Source organism: Motacilla alba, chromosome 3 (genome assembly GCF_015832195.1).
Source record: "Motacilla alba alba isolate MOTALB_02 chromosome 3, Motacilla_alba_V1.0_pri, whole genome shotgun sequence".
NCBI classification, from domain to species: domain Eukaryota; kingdom Metazoa; phylum Chordata; class Aves; order Passeriformes; family Motacillidae; genus Motacilla; species Motacilla alba.
In genome coordinates, this window is record NC_052018.1 from 54,380,030 (window position 1) to 54,396,254 (window position 16,225).

Below are 16,225 nucleotides of genomic sequence, written 5' to 3' on the forward strand. Positions count from 1 at the left end.
GTTCAGTCTGGGCACTTGTCAATAGCACCCAAGTTCTGAGCACATCCCAAAGGAATTAGGAGAATTTTAGAATGAAAACTTTCTCACTACAGCCTTCTACACTTTTATTTTGCCAGCTAGACTCTTGCAGAATGGGTACACAGAAAATATACTAGTGTAGATAAATTTGATAAATTTTACCAATATAAGATTACTTGTAACATTTAATATCTGTTCAGGTATTTAGGTGGCTGTAGTGGTGTAAAGTGCTTTTCTATTGCAACTGCAGTAGGGCTTTTCCTAGTATAACTATTATTTCTAAAAATCCACATTTCTCACCAGAATAGGCTGGTGTTCAAGAGCACAAAAGCCCAAAAAGGACTTCCAAAAATTAGAAAAAAAAATCTTTAGATATCTTAGTTTTAGTTTTATCAAAGCAACAGCACAAACACCACACCCCTCTGATGGTTTTGGGGTCCTGGCGATGAATGAACAGTTAAGGGGAAAAAAGCTGCATGCCCAACAAAATAATTCTTTTTTTTTTTTTTTCTTTAGCCTGTTTTTTTTTTTTTCCTCTAGTTGCTTTGGATCATCACTAAAAATTAAGACAAAACTGCTATAAAAGATTATTGCTACTCTAAGAGCAGATGCTCATAGGAGCAGTTTTCAAACTGAATATTTTGTTTTTTCCTAGCCCCAGTTTCAGAGTTATCTATTTGTGGAAGCATCAGGTTATTACCTATCCAAAGTGCATTTCATTACAGTAATCACAGAAAGATATTTTTACAAGAAATCAGCCCAATGTATAATGTGTGCTGCTGCAACATTATGAAGAAATATATATTACAATATATAATCATACTAGTTTAAAATGTCTTTAGTGCTGCCTAATACACTATTCACATGGGCAAAACTAGAATGTTGTTTTTTCCCCCTGAAGCAGGTACATAATTTTTTGGCTGCCAACAAGCTGTGAAATAGTTATAACTTTAGGATGTTGCCATGTTTCAAGTACCCTGTTTTAATCAGTAGAATTCCCTACTTTTAACTATTCAGTTCAGACTATTGTAGCTATTTTAGTCAACCTAATTTCCTATTCTCTTGACTGCAGATAAGTACTTTAATGAAAAGCATGAACAAAATTTTAAAATAAAGCTCCATCACAGTTGCTTTGCAAGGACCCACTACATGTACTGGATTTTGTATTATTCACATTTAGGGTCTGAAAGTGCAGAAGTGTTGGGATAGATGATTAAGTACCATTTTTAAATTATAGACATATTGCAAAGTACAGAAGAATACTGGGAATATATTTACAAATCTCCCAGTAGCATTTACTATACTATGCTTGGTGTATGTCAGAAAGACTTTTAAGTCATAAAAGTACATGGCAAACTCTTTTGGCATAACATATTCTTACAGAAGCAAACAATGTGCATTAATAATAAAAAAAGTATTTTATGTGTCTGGCCTAAATTGTACAGTCAGATCAGGTTTTCTGTTAAGAGGCTGATTTTCCCAAACATCCAAACACAATATAATGGAAGCCGTTTTTGTGTTTAAACAATATTCAGATTTAAACTATATTAAATACCATTTCTAATTCAGGACTTAGTTGAATATACCTGGCTCATACAAGCAATCCTGTCAGTCAAATCACTGCAGGCTACTGTAATTACAGGATCAATTTTTAAAAGCCACCAAACACTTACAGAGAGCAGAGAAGGTGGTCTACAGGTAAAGACAGGGAACTAAATTACTGAGACACAAACCTCAAGGGAGAAAAAAAAGTTGTATCAATGGATTGTTCACTGTCTCTTCCAGCAGCGGCACTAAGGGGAATTGACAGTAATTACAATGAAGAAACTGATTCAAAATAAACTGGAGGAGGTGGCATTCCACATAATGTGTCATTACACAGTGGTATTGCTGGCCGCAGGATGCCGGTGAAGCTGAAAGCTTACACAAGTTCTCGGCAAGACCGGACATGTTTGTGGAAAATTTATCCATGGACTACTGCTCAACACACATGTGGCTCAAGAATTACCTGGCAGCATATGGCTGCAAGCTGGTGAAGGCATTGGGAATATTGTCCTTTCCTTAAAACTCTTTTATGGGTGTTTTTTAAACAAATAGGATACCAGGGAGATGGACTTTCTGCCCAAACCAGCAGAGCTACTTTTATGTTCAAATAGGCCATAATTTAAAATAATTCTTGTTCCTTGCAACAATGAAAGTAATGTAAATGCATGTGAATGACAAAAAATAGAAATTATTATTCAGGACACTAGAAAAAATATCTTTATTATACTGCATTATTTATTTTTTTTTAAAGTAACACATCCTATTTAATTTATGATTGAATTTGTTGAACTTTCTGAGGATACAACTTCCTGGGTTTAAAACCATCACCTTTCAAGGAAATCTGGATCGCATTTAACATGCAGTTGTCACAAGCAATTCTCAGGAACTCATTCCCAATTGTGGATCTTGTGATGTACAGGTTGGCCTGCTCCAGCTTTGCAGAAGTGAAGCAATTCTTCAACTCTAACCCCTGTAGCTGAAACATTTTAAACACAGACTAACACTGACAGTGTACTTATCTGCAGAACACAGGCCCCTTTCTAAATTGCAAGCCATGTTCCCTGCTCATAGTGGATGTTCAGTGTTATCTTAATTCAGTGAATTATGTATTCACAAAATAAACATGCATTTGAATTTTAACAGTGCACTTTAGTCAGCGAAACTGTTGTGTTTATGCCCTGATTGGAAATGTAAATATCAAAAAATGTCAGTGGACAAAGAGAAAGACATTTGCATCACTCTGAATTTCTAACTGATATTTTAAGTTAATGAATAAAAACTGTCACATGCATTTTGCCATGGCAAAAAGTAAAAATATTTAGAACGCCTCTGGATTAGAACACTTCCTTAAAAAAATTTGTTCTCACTGTAAAATGTCAGTATATATAATCAGATCCATGTCCTTCGAAAAATTACATTTGCAGGCATCTCTAGAGCTCATAATCCAGCTCATACTGATGCCCAAAGATTGTCCTGCTGATTGTTTGGTTTTGGTGTTATGTTTGAGTCAGTAGGACAGAAACCTAAGAACGTATTTTAAACAAACTTTATTTACTTCAGATTAAACCAAGGTAGATGGAGCAAATAAAACAAATCCCCTTGAGAATACTCCCAAGAACTCATCTCTCTGAAGATGGTATTAAATACAGTTTACATAGCAGATCTTTAATATTAGCGAAGAGTTCCATATTTTGTTTCCTTCCATTTCATTCCTAAACACTTGATCATTATTCATACATTCTGCAGTGTCATGAAAATACTTGCAATATTTAACTTTATCCCTTATTAGGGCCTAGAGTTTGTCATTTTGCTCCAACTATTTGTATTTGCATGCGAAGTCTCATTACTGGAAGCAGCTAACACAAAGGAGAACTGCAGAATCAAGTGATTTGCTAAGTTAGCAATCTCAGCATGGCTCTTAGCTAATACAAGAGTAGGTTCAAAGACCCTCTGAATTACAAATTAATAGTTGCACCAATTCCAGAGAAATGAGTGAGAAGCTCAGTCTCTGTGCAGCCAGTTCATGGGGTGGGTGTTCCAGCCTGAGGAACAATTGACCGCAGACATTAAGGAACTTTGTTTCTCAGAGTGCATATCTGATAGGAAGAGTAGACAGAAGAGCAGGACCGTTTTTCCTTTCTATCTTGCTGGTCACCCTATTTTGTGTTTTGCAAAATAGAAGTAGCTTTGCTTCACCTCTCTCAACATCTACTGGGCTAGAGAAGGTGTATTTTAGGAGACTTTGGACATAAGTCCATTTTCCCCAGAAGCTGGGATTTCTGCTGATGGAAGTTCTGGGATGACTCTGAATAGTTCTGCCACCAATAATTAGAACTGTTCACAATAATTTTCTGGATCAGAGAAAAATAGTTCCTAATTTGACATTCACATAATCCTTTCCCTCTTTCCTATGTATCAGAGAGATTTGTACCCTTGGGGTGATTTACAGCACACATACACACAGTGCTGGGTAATGGTGGGTGCAAACCAGCTGCCTTCCGTAGCTTCCATTGTTCTTGTAAATATTGACATCTGTGTTTTCTATTCAAGGAATTTCACATCAAATTAAAATAGAATTCATAATTCTGAAAGGTAAAGAATTACTTGCCTAATTTTGTCTGATTTTTAGTGTGACCCTTTTTTTTCTCCCCTTTATCCATGTCTGAATTCCATTGTGTTCCCAAGCTAAACTCAGAAAACACACATAAAGGACAGGATCTTCGATTAAATTCTCCAGCTTCACAACCAACAGTGGTCACTATTCTGTGTATCACCAGCTCAAAAGGAGATTTTTGTGTTAAAAAAATTACAAATTCTCAGTCTTCAGCTTTCAAGCAATTCTTTGTCATTTAGCAAGGTTTTATCTCCAATACTGGTATGAAGGGCATACCAGTAGCTGTCAGTCACACCAGCACCTATAATGGGACTGTGATCCTGAAGTGTTGAAACTTGATTCTCACAGATGAGTTTTGGAATTCCACGATACATCTAAGTACCCCCATAATTTGAAGCTCAGGGAATAGGTGAGGCAAATGTATTTTTGTGTGTTGAAAGTAGCAGCTGTAAGGAAATGCAGGGATGTCAGCCTGATATCCAGCTCCAAGGCAGGACACTCCAGCTCCAGTAGCTTCAAAAGCCTCTATGAACTCCATGCTTGGCCTTCTGCCAAGAGTGGTAATTACAAAGTGTCATGACATCCAATGCTTACTCATTTTTCTTATGTGCCCCAAATGCCTGGGTTTTTTCCTCATGACAAGTTTTGGATCCTGCTGTTCCTAACTACAGAACTAAAAGTAAAATGCTGGTGCAGAACAATGTCTTGTCAGCTCTTTGGGTACTTACTAAAGCAGAGGACAAAAATAAACAAGACTACACTATATGTAACATATGGACACATTAAAGAGGGTTAAACAGGGTTTTATTATGAAACACTGTTCATATTTACTGAAACATAAAATGGAACGATTGAGCTTGTAATGGTGCAAGTAACTATCCACCACCATTTTTTTCCATCAGATTAAGAAGGAAACAGCTGTTGTCAGATGGCAGTATGATGCCAATAGCTGAACAGGAAGGATTACAGCATTCAAGTCATCTTAATTCTACTGCATAACCATTAATAGAGGCTTTTCTTTCACCACAAATGGCTAATATAGCTAAGCTCTGACACTGGTCTGAACTTCTCACTTACCTAGGGAAACTAAATGCTGCTGTGTTAGCAGCATCGTAGATGAAGTAATATTTCCTTTAATAAAAATGTCATGAAGAATTTACAAATCTGATGTAAACCATTAAATTGACAACACCATGAAGCCCAGAAGATTAAAAGGGTGTCTCTATGTTAGCTCTAAAAACACCCTGAAACAAAACATAACATCCTTTACTGCACTTAAATCTATTATAAACAGCTCATTATGATTTCCTATTTATCAAATTGATCTGGACCTTATACTCTGCCATGTAAAAGAGTTCAAGGGAAATTGCTAAGGGCACAGAGTGCAGGGGGAGTCAGCAAATACCAGGGAGTTCATTGCATGGAAGCTGCTTCTGCTTAGGAACAGAAACACAGTTCTGAAAGACTAAGACATTTCAAAGTGATATTTACTTAAAGACCTCTGTTCTGTCCTCATTTCATGTCTGTCTGTCCCAGAACATTGAAGGCCTTTGTTGATCCCATTTCCAGTGAGTACATGTACATGAGCATGCATTTATAATTCTTACTTTTAAATAAATCTTAAAATCATCTTCTTACCTCATATCACTACTACATATTTTAATGTTCTTTTATTATTATCATGTATATTTTGATGAGTTTTACTCTTCTTATTAATATTACAACAGCAGTAATTTTAAAATTCTTTCAATTTTGTTTCAGTCAGTTTTTATATACCTTACTGAGTAAATCACCTTTACCTCACTTACCAGAAAGCTGAGAGCCAGTGTGGCACTGTGGGAAAGAAAAGCTAAGGACAAATTTGCTGCTGCAGGTAGTTCAAAGGATTATCACACAATCCAATCCTTCAATTTTATTAGAAATTGATCCCTTAACTGAATTAACTATCCAAGCAGGTTTTTATCCAAATTAGGTTTCCTTCTTAAGTTTGTCTAGAGGCAGATGGCAGCCTTTAAAGATTATTGAAGATATAAACCATTCTATCTTATATATGTAATTAAAAATCAATATCATGTCCCTAATTTGTAGAGAATATGTATTTTTCTGTGGCTATGAAATCTCTTGTCTCATTATGCCCAGGTCTAATAGCATTTACTGTCGTAGTAGCAAAATGTAGCATTTATGGGAGATGTTAATCTGTTGCTAGTGCTACCCACCAAATGCAGGGCCATATGTTTCTCTGTTGGAGAGGACTAAAATTCTTTTCACAGAACGAAAATTTCCTACAGGAAACATACATGATAGATCAGTTCTCCTCTTGCACCCACCTTTTGCTGTAGTGTCCCCAAACCTGGGGTTTGGAGAAAACTTTAAAAATTGGATGTCATTATAGATTGGACTACAGGGGTTGGCTTGCACCTGTAGAGAGGGGCAGGGATTCTCTCATTTTTGCCAGAGGAAATGTCAATTCTAGAGAAAGGAAAAGAAGGTAAAGATACCTGTAAACAAGGAGTGTAGGTCTGGCTCTCATTACTTTGTGTAAATCCCTAGGCCATTTGATTTTGTCTCAGAAATTATGATAAAGCCCACGATGTCAATGAATGCCTTTGCCATGAGTGTGAGGAGATTGACCACTTCACTGCCTACAGACATTTGAATTTTGAGAGCAGAATCAAATACAATAAGAAAAAATATCTTTGTCCAGACTTGATGCAAGGAAGAAATAAACAGAATTTTTAGCTCCATATATGATATTTGTCTTGACCTTAGGCTTATTTTTCAGCAGACATGAAGCATTATAATTTCTGTTCTTAAAAACATTAAATTTATTGAATACCTATGACTACTTCCTTTCTATTGGACATTTTTGAGTTGAGTTTGCCTCCAAATGGCATTCTTGACCCTTTCTTTGGTTTTTCTTGTATTCTGATTTTCAATCTAGGTGGACATTTTTAATGGCATTGCCATGGACTACTTTGCTGTCACTGTTTGTTACTATGCTCCCTAGGAAGAATATTTTTTACAAATGCAACTATATATTGTTTTTCTCAAAGTGACCAAGTTCTTGCCATGACATTGCTTGACTCATGTATCAGCAAGTCCATAAAATGTCTGGATTTCTAATTCCTCCATCAGGTAACTATTCAAATTTCTGCAGCTCAGTGGGACACAGTGCCTAAGAGCTCTTTCTGGGTTGCTGGCTTCTAGTAAGTAAAATGTGCTTGTCTATATTATTTTCTTGAGTTGAATTTCTATTAATTTTCACTGCTCCTGTTTTAAATCTCTGACATCTCAAATCTTATTTCATACAGCACTGTTTCTCATTTTGATCTTTATGGTACAGAAAAAAAATTATTGAAGTGATGCAACCCTTCCCTCCAAGCTGATGGACTCTGATGGCCACAGTGGCTGCTTTTTTTTAATCCAGAGATTATGAAGAAAGTTTTGACAGTACTATGGAGGAATGAGGCTGATAAAAACTTATACTTATTACATGATAGAAATCAAGTATCCATTTATTCTATTGATCAATATTGCAGGGGGAAGAAAAAGGTATTATTAGGCTTTTCAATTCTTACTGCAGTCAGTTTTGCTGAGATGATACGTGAGGAAGGATTGAAGGAATAAGCATCTGAGCAGGAATAGTGAGGGAATGAAGATCTATGTGTATGCCACATATACTGTTGTACTCCCTAAGAGAATGAGGAAAACAAGCTCACAGTTACTGCAGCCATCTCCTTTACAGTGCTGGAAAAGTCACCATGTGGGCTACCCAGCCAAGGCCACGCCTGGTTTGCCAGGCAGTATCAGAGAGAGGAGATGCTGTCTGGAAAATATCTGCCAACCATCCTTCCCGTTGGTGGCAAAGGTCCCCTTCCACCTCCAAACAGTACAAGTGTCTCCCTTCCCATTGCATCTGGCAAGCTTTCTCATCAGTGAGCAGCTGAAATGGTGAGTGTCCCAGGGCATGTTCCTTGGGCTCTGATAATGCTCCTGCCTTTGTATGGTTTCCAGGAGGTATCCCATGGAGCAGAATGGTGAGAAATTAAATGATAACAAAACATCAGTGATGGCCTTTAATCAAAGATCTAATTAAGTTCAATTGAGGGAAAACTGCTAGGTTGAAACTCTTCATTCTCTCAGAGAATTCTTTTGTCAGTTATCATAGATTGGTCAGAACGTGGTTTAAGCTGTTTCAAAGCAGAGATGAATAAATATCCTTTTCTTGAGCCAAAAGTGCTGATGGAAGAGGGTGACTTCTTTGCAGAGCTAGAAATACAATCATTCAGTAATCCTTTTTAGTCAAAATGAGCTGAATTGACAACTTTGAACAGCATGTAGTTACTAACAGCATTTTGCCGAGTGCATGCTCTGTCCTTTGTCAGTTTTAAATAAAAATAAGAGTTCAGGCTTACACACAGATGATTCCCAAGCTTAAAGACCTTGAGTTCTCTGTTCCACAGCCTCACCACAGGTTTCTCAGATGTTCAGTATCTTCTGAAGGAAAAGGGCTGGGAGCTCCATAAAGATCACTGACAAGTGCGCAGCATCTTCAGTTGAGAAAATAAATGGATTTATCTAAACACTGCATAAGGTATGAGCAAAAAGTCTACAAGAGAGTAGGGGGGAAGGAGGAGCAGCAGGGGATGACAAGAAAGCACGGTCTTAAAAGTCAAAAATGTTGGAATAAAATAAAAATTGCCAAAAGTCAAGCAGGCTTATGACAGCTGACAGATCTTGACACCTAACAATATAAATTTAATTATGTGTAGTATTCTTTGACAGTACAGATAAAAAGAGAAATTAAATGGCAATGAAGTTGCTGCACAGTAAGAATGAAGTTGAGATCAAAGATAATGTTGGCATGGCCATCCCAAAACTTCCCAACTCAATAGTAAGTGATTACAATAATCTATCAGCTCAAGTGATGCCATATTACCAGGAAATGTCAATATAACATAACAAATATAATTCAGAAAGAGAAAAACTGAAAAACTGGCAATTTTACACCTGTTATTCTGAGCTTGAAACTTCTTTAAAAATTTCACAGGGAAACCCTTTGACCTAGTATGGTAGCCAGCAATGCTGAACCATGAGGTCCAGACTGTGTGTTTTTGTTGTAACAGCAGCTTCAACCTCTGCTGGACCTCTAAGCACGAGGTAGCTATGCTCCTTCCTCTGCTTCTTCATCCTCTCAGGAGAGAGGACAAGGGAAGATGCTCCTTCCTCAAGATAACCATGCACCACCACATGCTGAGATGTTGGAGTGGCATCAGTACAGTGTCTTGTCCAAACTTCTTGCACCAAAGCCTCCACTAAGAAAAATGTGCCAGGTCACTTAGGAGCATTGCTCAGGCAGGGTTCAGTTCATCAGCCACATCTCAAACCACGCAGCCCCAAACCACGCATTTTTAAGAAGCAGATTCATGCACATTTCAAAGCTGCATAACCTAAGTGAGATCTTTTGATGAGTATAAAGGTGTTGGAATCAGAGGGATGAAGTAAGATGTAACTGACAATGTCAGCAGAAGATTTTTATTTGCTGACAACTTTTTAAAGATTTAAAAATTTCATATATAAAAAGCAGGGATCTCATGACAGCTCCAAAATAGTATTATTAGATGCTGCTTCAGTTAAAAATCTTGTTGTATTTCCTGTGATCACTCTCAGAGACAAGTTGTGAAAACTAATAATTCATTTACAAAAAAACCCTGACCTTCCAAAATAGCATTTCAAGCCTGGGACAGTGCTTTTCCACATGTGCAGCTTAAGAATTTGCACTTCCTAAAATGAACTACAGCAGCCATGCTTCAGTTTGAATTTCTGCAATAGAATTTACTGTAGAAATCTCCTTGGTAGCATCGAATGTTCACTCTCCTCATGAATGTCTTACATTCATAAGTCTACATCTTTGTCTTCAGCTTGCTTGTGTTGCCTGGTGTTGTCATTGCAAACTGCTCTATCTGCTGCCATCTCCTTTGTTTGTTGTTCTCAAGAATCACTGCTCATTTCTTTTTTTTTTTTTTTTGTGCACTGCTTTGCTCTCACGTGGTGCACAATCTTTACTTATACAGAGCTAATTACATTAAGTATATTTATATGAAAGCATATTGCCTCGCTGAGAACCTAATTTAGTATTTTTACCATTAGTTTCTTGGTTGATCCATTCCCATTCAGTGAGCCTGCTTTTTGTCTGACTGAAACTAATCAGAAGTTTATGACTCAACAGAATGGGGTTTACGTGGTACAGAACCATGAGGGTTAATTAGCTGAGGTAAGTATAAAAGACCAAGTACTGCTACATGATTTCTTCTACCATCATGAGCATTGCATTTCAGTGTTTTTATTTCTGATTTTCAGAAAGGGGACTTTTTGCAGCAGTTGTATAGTGCCCAAGGTTTTAATATTACTCCTTTAGCATCAGGACCCTGAGTTCTGCAAGGTGTCAAATTCAAAGACAGGTTCCCGTGTTGTCCACACTTCTGCTAACTGTGCAAGTCCTAAAGTGATTTGAATTAATTCTGTACTTCTCAGTAAAACCTGAATTAAGGACATAGTTACTATTCTCTAAGGATCTGGTTATATTAATTGTTGGGCTGCCCAGCATACTATTTTGCTATCATAGTCTAATCTTGTCATAAACTCTATTCTGAAATTTATGAAGTACAATTTTTAATATTTAAATATATTTTTATTAATACATATTAGCATAGTATTTATTCAGTTAACTGTGGCAGAATCTTAAAACTAAATTGATGGACTAGGACTCAATGTTTAAGAATTCACACAGAATACAGGAGTTACAACTTACCTTTAGCAGTTCTGCCTAGGGTGAGAAAAAATCATAATGCTGATGAGAAGCATTTTTTCCCATCACGCCAGCTACCTAACTATTCTTAACTCAGTCTGACAGCGAATTTTTTTGGGTTCCTTGCTGTTAATTGGTTTTCAGCTACTTCAATTCTCATAAGTAGTAACATAAATATTATGGCGTGGCTATCCACAAGCCTACTAGAATTACTTACCCAGAAATCATAATATTTCAAGAATATGTCAGACAATTTCATATGTACGCACTCATTTCTACATTACTGTTTTCTGGATTCATTTTTATATTGCTGGGCACTTCCTAAAGGAAGCAAATAGTAAGTACCTGGTAATACCTAATAATAATAGCTGTTTATATCTGACTGATATTGACTAAAACATCCATCCCTTATCTGTCATGATTTTGTGACATGAATGGGAAAAAAAGTATTATGTGATCTTGCTAACATCAATCCACACTTTAAGCCTACAGACTCACTAAAGATGACCAAATATGCAAATCTTCCCTGTCCTGCTAATGGGTACTGGTTTTAGGGAACACTTTTTTTATATCCTGACAGATGCTGCCACTATTTACCACTCCAGCAATACTTAGTGAAGTATCTATCCTCTTGTTTAGCACTGACAAATGGAAATTTATCCTTACTCATGTTCATTTAGGACTAACACCCTTCAGTCTTTCAAATGTTGCATTTACTGCATCCCTTTTCAGCCCTATCTCCAACAGTTCTACTTCTCATATAAAAGCAAATTGATTGACTTCTTAACATCTTCCCTTACTTTATTGACTTCTTTCACCCAGTACTAAACTACTCAAATTCTGTCTTCAGCCAGGGCACTGACCAGGCATTTATTAAACTTTCAGATGTGCTTTTCATTACTTCTCAATGCCTCGATGCTCATCCAGTGTGAGAAAAGCATCCTTAATGTTCATTGAACTTGTCAGCCTTTTTGCATCTTTTCTCATGGTATCTACAAAATACTTGACAGTGATCAGCCTGCCACTGGATAAAGAACATAACTTTTTTGCTTTGCTGCATTCATTCAGTCTGCACTAATTGCTGTTTCCTAATTCCCTTTATATTATAAAGTCTTTGAGACTGAGATTTTTTTCAGTCTGATGTTTATAAAGCAAATAGAGTCATGAAGCTCTGGTTCACAATCAGCACGAATATTCCTTTAAACAAATAACCACTATTAGAGGAGAACAACAGAAGAAAGGCAGGAGTAAGGAATTGGCAGGGGGTTTTCCTTCTAAACTTCCTTCTCTATTTGCCCAGCAAAGTAACACAGCATAAAACCACAAAAATTTATAAAATTAGAGCTGTGATTTTGGTCACACTTACGGAATAAGTTTAACAAGTAGCAGTTAAATCAGTGGAAAAAAAACCAAAACAGGTGAAACTGATGCTATTACATACTTCTGTAATGCAATTCATGTTAAAGTATTGTTATTTCAATAATTGTTTAAAATGTATCTACAGACTGCAGGTATTCTAGGAAGCAAGTCTTAAATCAAACCAATAAAAAGTAACAGTACAATTGATTGCCCTTTTTTCCACTCATTCCTATGGCTAACTTTAAAAAAATTAGGTAATGAAATCAACTCTCAGAACAGCCTTATGTGAAAATGCTTTGCCGAAATATCATTACGTTCAGAAATTAAATTTCTGTTTGCTATTCTTGATACATATTACTTAAGTTTTCAATCAACTCTTTTGATGTACATCGAGTGTTCATACACAGGGGAGAAACAGTGATTCAACAAAACAAAAGTGGAACATCAACTGGAGTACACACTTTTTTGCTTTCCCTCCACTCAGTACAAAAATATTTGTATTTGCCGGCTAAATTAGAATAGATAATACTAGGGAAATAGATGATACTAGGCTTAATAATGCACCCTGACAGAAGTCGTATTAAAAAAAAAAAAAACAAAATACTAAATGCGCAATTTGTCTAATCCATGCTAGTATAACTACACTACGCAAGGGGTAGGGACACCGACTTTCCAGACTTTAGACCGATAACGGGCGTTTTCCGCAAAAGCGCCTTGCTGTCCCGCGATGCCGCAAGACGCGCTGCGGGAGCGGCTGGGAAGAGCGGGACACGGAGCGGAGCAGGAGCGGAGAGCGGCGGGGAGCGCCCGGCGGGGCAGGACCCGCTCCCGGCCGCGGTGACAGCCCCGCCACTGCCGCTCGGTTTCCTCCGGGTGTCGCGCCCGGCGGGAGGAGCAGCGCGGCGGCCGCGCCCGCCCGCCCTTACCTCAGGTGCAGGTAGTGCACCAGCTTCGTCACCACGGTCACCATCTTCCCGGGTCACCTTCCCCGCCGCGGCCTCGGGGCCGGGAGGGACACGCGATGAGAAGGGAGCCGCTACCCGGGGACTCCTCCGTCAGCGGCTCCTCGCTGCTGCTTCCCCGCTCTCGGCCCCTCGGGCGGCAGCGCCTCGGCCCCTCGGCCGTGCCCTGCCCGCGCCGCCGCCGCTGCGGACGCCCGGCCACCGCCGCCCCGCCCGGAGAGGCGGGGCCGGGCCCCCCCGCGGCACTGCCCACCTCGGCCCCTCGCCGGCCGGCCGGGCGCTGAGGGGCGGCTGGGCCGCGACGCCGGCGCGTCTTGGCCGGCGGAGCGCGGGCGGGCCCCGGCGTCGGGGCGGCCCCGGCCGCTGCCCCCCGCTCCGCTCAGCTCACTGTGACCGGGGGCGGATGGAAGGGGAGCGTGCGGGAGCACGGGCGGGGAGGTGCGGCGTGGGTGCCCCGCGGGAGGGGGCAGCCGGTCCCGTCCCAGCGTGAGGCACGGCTGAGACCCGCACGGTGCCTCTGTCCAACGCTGCTCAGTGGGGAAGAGTTAAACGAGGGGCAAGGGAGGTGATTGTTGGCCTGGACAACCTGCCTCGCCGTGCGAAACCGATGTCTGCGCTCCGTTCAGCTCAGCAGAGGACGGGGAAGGAGAGTTGGATTGATTATGGTGTGTTAGCGTTTACTTAGGAGGATTTGTAATAATTCTTTATCAGTACGAACCTAAAGGACTGGAGCAGAAGGAAGCCAAATTAAGGCTGGAAGCAATAAAGCATCATTAGTGTTACCGTAAGGGTACTGAAAAGCTGATATTACCTGTATAAAGCGTGACTGGATCTTGGATCTCATGAAATTTCATCTCTACAGTGGATGACTTCCTCATATAAACCACATATAAGTAATTTCTACATCTGTTTGATTTGGGTTTTGGAGAAAATTCTGGGATCTTTATTGCTGTGAAAATCAACCTAAATGATCACAGAACAAGTGATTAGAACAGTAGATCCACATTTTCAAATATATGAATATTAATTACTCAGTTTCTGGTGCACTCCAAATTAAGAGTATCCCTTCAGCCTTATTCTCCCCTTTTTGTGCATCCGCTGTGGGCACTGAACAGGACAAGACTCTTGAAGAAAGTTGTATGTGTTAAGTGTAATTCAAAGGCATTAATAATGCACACATTACCTTCTATGAAGAAAGCTTGCATACGAAACTGTATTTCATATTTTCTGACTCAAAATGCTTGATTGAATTACTTACTCTAATGAAGGATTTCACTGTCTAAATAACATTCAAAGTACTGAAACTTAAAAACAAAGATAAGCCACAGTACATGAAATGTTTCCAGCCACCAGAAAATAGATGGGGTCTGTGGACAGCTTTGAAGTAAGCTTAGTGCCACAAAGATACAGTTTAAATGTTTGCTATAAATTAGAAGTTTGTACCTGTAAGATATTATTGATTCATATATGTATGCATATGCATGTATAGACATGTATCACTATTTATATATATATATATGTGTGTGTGTGTGTGTGTGTGTGTATATATATATATGTATATATAAATAAAAGTAAGCTGGCTACAGTTAATTTTATTTCCATTTTTCTAGAAAGAACTGCTTGGAAATCCCCACAGAGAGTCAGAATTTTAATGCTGTTTGTGGTTTCCTGTTGTATCTAATCCATTCTGTCTATGCATTCTTGACAGTATCAGATTTGTGAGAAAAGTCTACCATTTTTTGACTTAATTTTTTTTTTTGCATCATGTTCAGGTGTATTTCAGTAGTCAAGAGGGTAACGTATTTTGTTTATATTCTGTCAGAAGATTTCTACAAAAATAACTTCTAGATTTTGAGTCATCAGCATTTTCTAGCAGAAAGCTATACATCAGAAAATTTTTAATAATTCAAAGGACTAAAAATTTAGCCCACTATTTTCACCACACTAAGGATGAAAAGAAAGCTTTTCAGAATAAAGTATTTGGTCACCCATAGTGGACAAGTGAGACATAAGCTGTTGGAAGGAGGAAAGAAATTCCTAATCCTATTAGCTAATAGATGGCTTATTCCCAGCTGATCATCATATGTTCTTTTTACAGTATCTATCTGATTTAATAAAATTCTTGAGGTTTTCATTCCCATTCTTACATTTACTACTTGCAATCCTCGTTGGGATGTGTACAAATTGGCAAACCTCAGTGTGTCAGATGAGCATGTCGGTGTAGTGAGGTTGAAACAGAGGAGCGGTGTATTAGGTGTAATTATGGATAAAGAATCTGAAAAAGAGCTACCACCTTTTGAAGTCAGAGCTTTGCCTGCAGAGGAAATCCCTGGGAAAGGATTCGAGTAAGCTCCATGGAATGAAGAGGTATAGCCCGTATAAATATAGACGCCATCAAAATGCACTTTGAGTATTGTCAGAAGAGTTCACTGACTCTAAAATGGATCTGGTGATTATGATGAAGTGTCAGGAGAATATAGGAGCTCTCAGATGTCTTGAGCATATCATATTCTGATACATAAAAGCATCCAGTTCCACCTGGAGAATGAAGCGTTCATAATTTAACACAATCTGCAGGCAGAACTTCAGAGAAGAGGCAAAAGAAGATTCTGGTGACAAAATTGAGTTTTATTTGGTAGCCTGAGACAATTTGCTGCCGTAAGGCTGGTGTACTACAGCAGCAATTGTCATTATGAACCCTAGAATTTATGTGAGACATAGTTTGGATAATTTTGGATTTTTTAATGGAGAAAGGAAGGTTGAGAACAGACATGCACCATGAACTGCAAACACCAGCAAGGTTCTCTCTGCAGGCTCAGAAAGAGCATTTGTGATTGCAGTAGAATCTTAAATGCATGGCATTTGTACTGTTGGTATAATCTAGTAATCTTATAGATACATAATCTAATAAAAGCAGCA

The 16,225-nt window shown here is 38.7% G+C and overlaps 1 protein-coding gene across 1 annotated transcript in view; it reads right to left on the bottom strand.

Moving 5' to 3' along the window:
* Window positions 1-13,526, bottom strand: part of ARHGAP18 (Rho GTPase activating protein 18) — a 93,653-nt gene extending 80,127 nt beyond the window's left edge. Inside the window, exon 1 of the mRNA XM_038131489.1 lies at window positions 13,271-13,526. Within this exon, the coding sequence (XP_037987417.1) occupies window positions 13,271-13,314 (44 nt within the window). The 5' untranslated portion in view covers window positions 13,315-13,526. The remainder of the gene's footprint in view (window positions 1-13,270) is intronic.
* Between the last annotated feature and the right edge of the window lie 2,699 nt (window positions 13,527-16,225).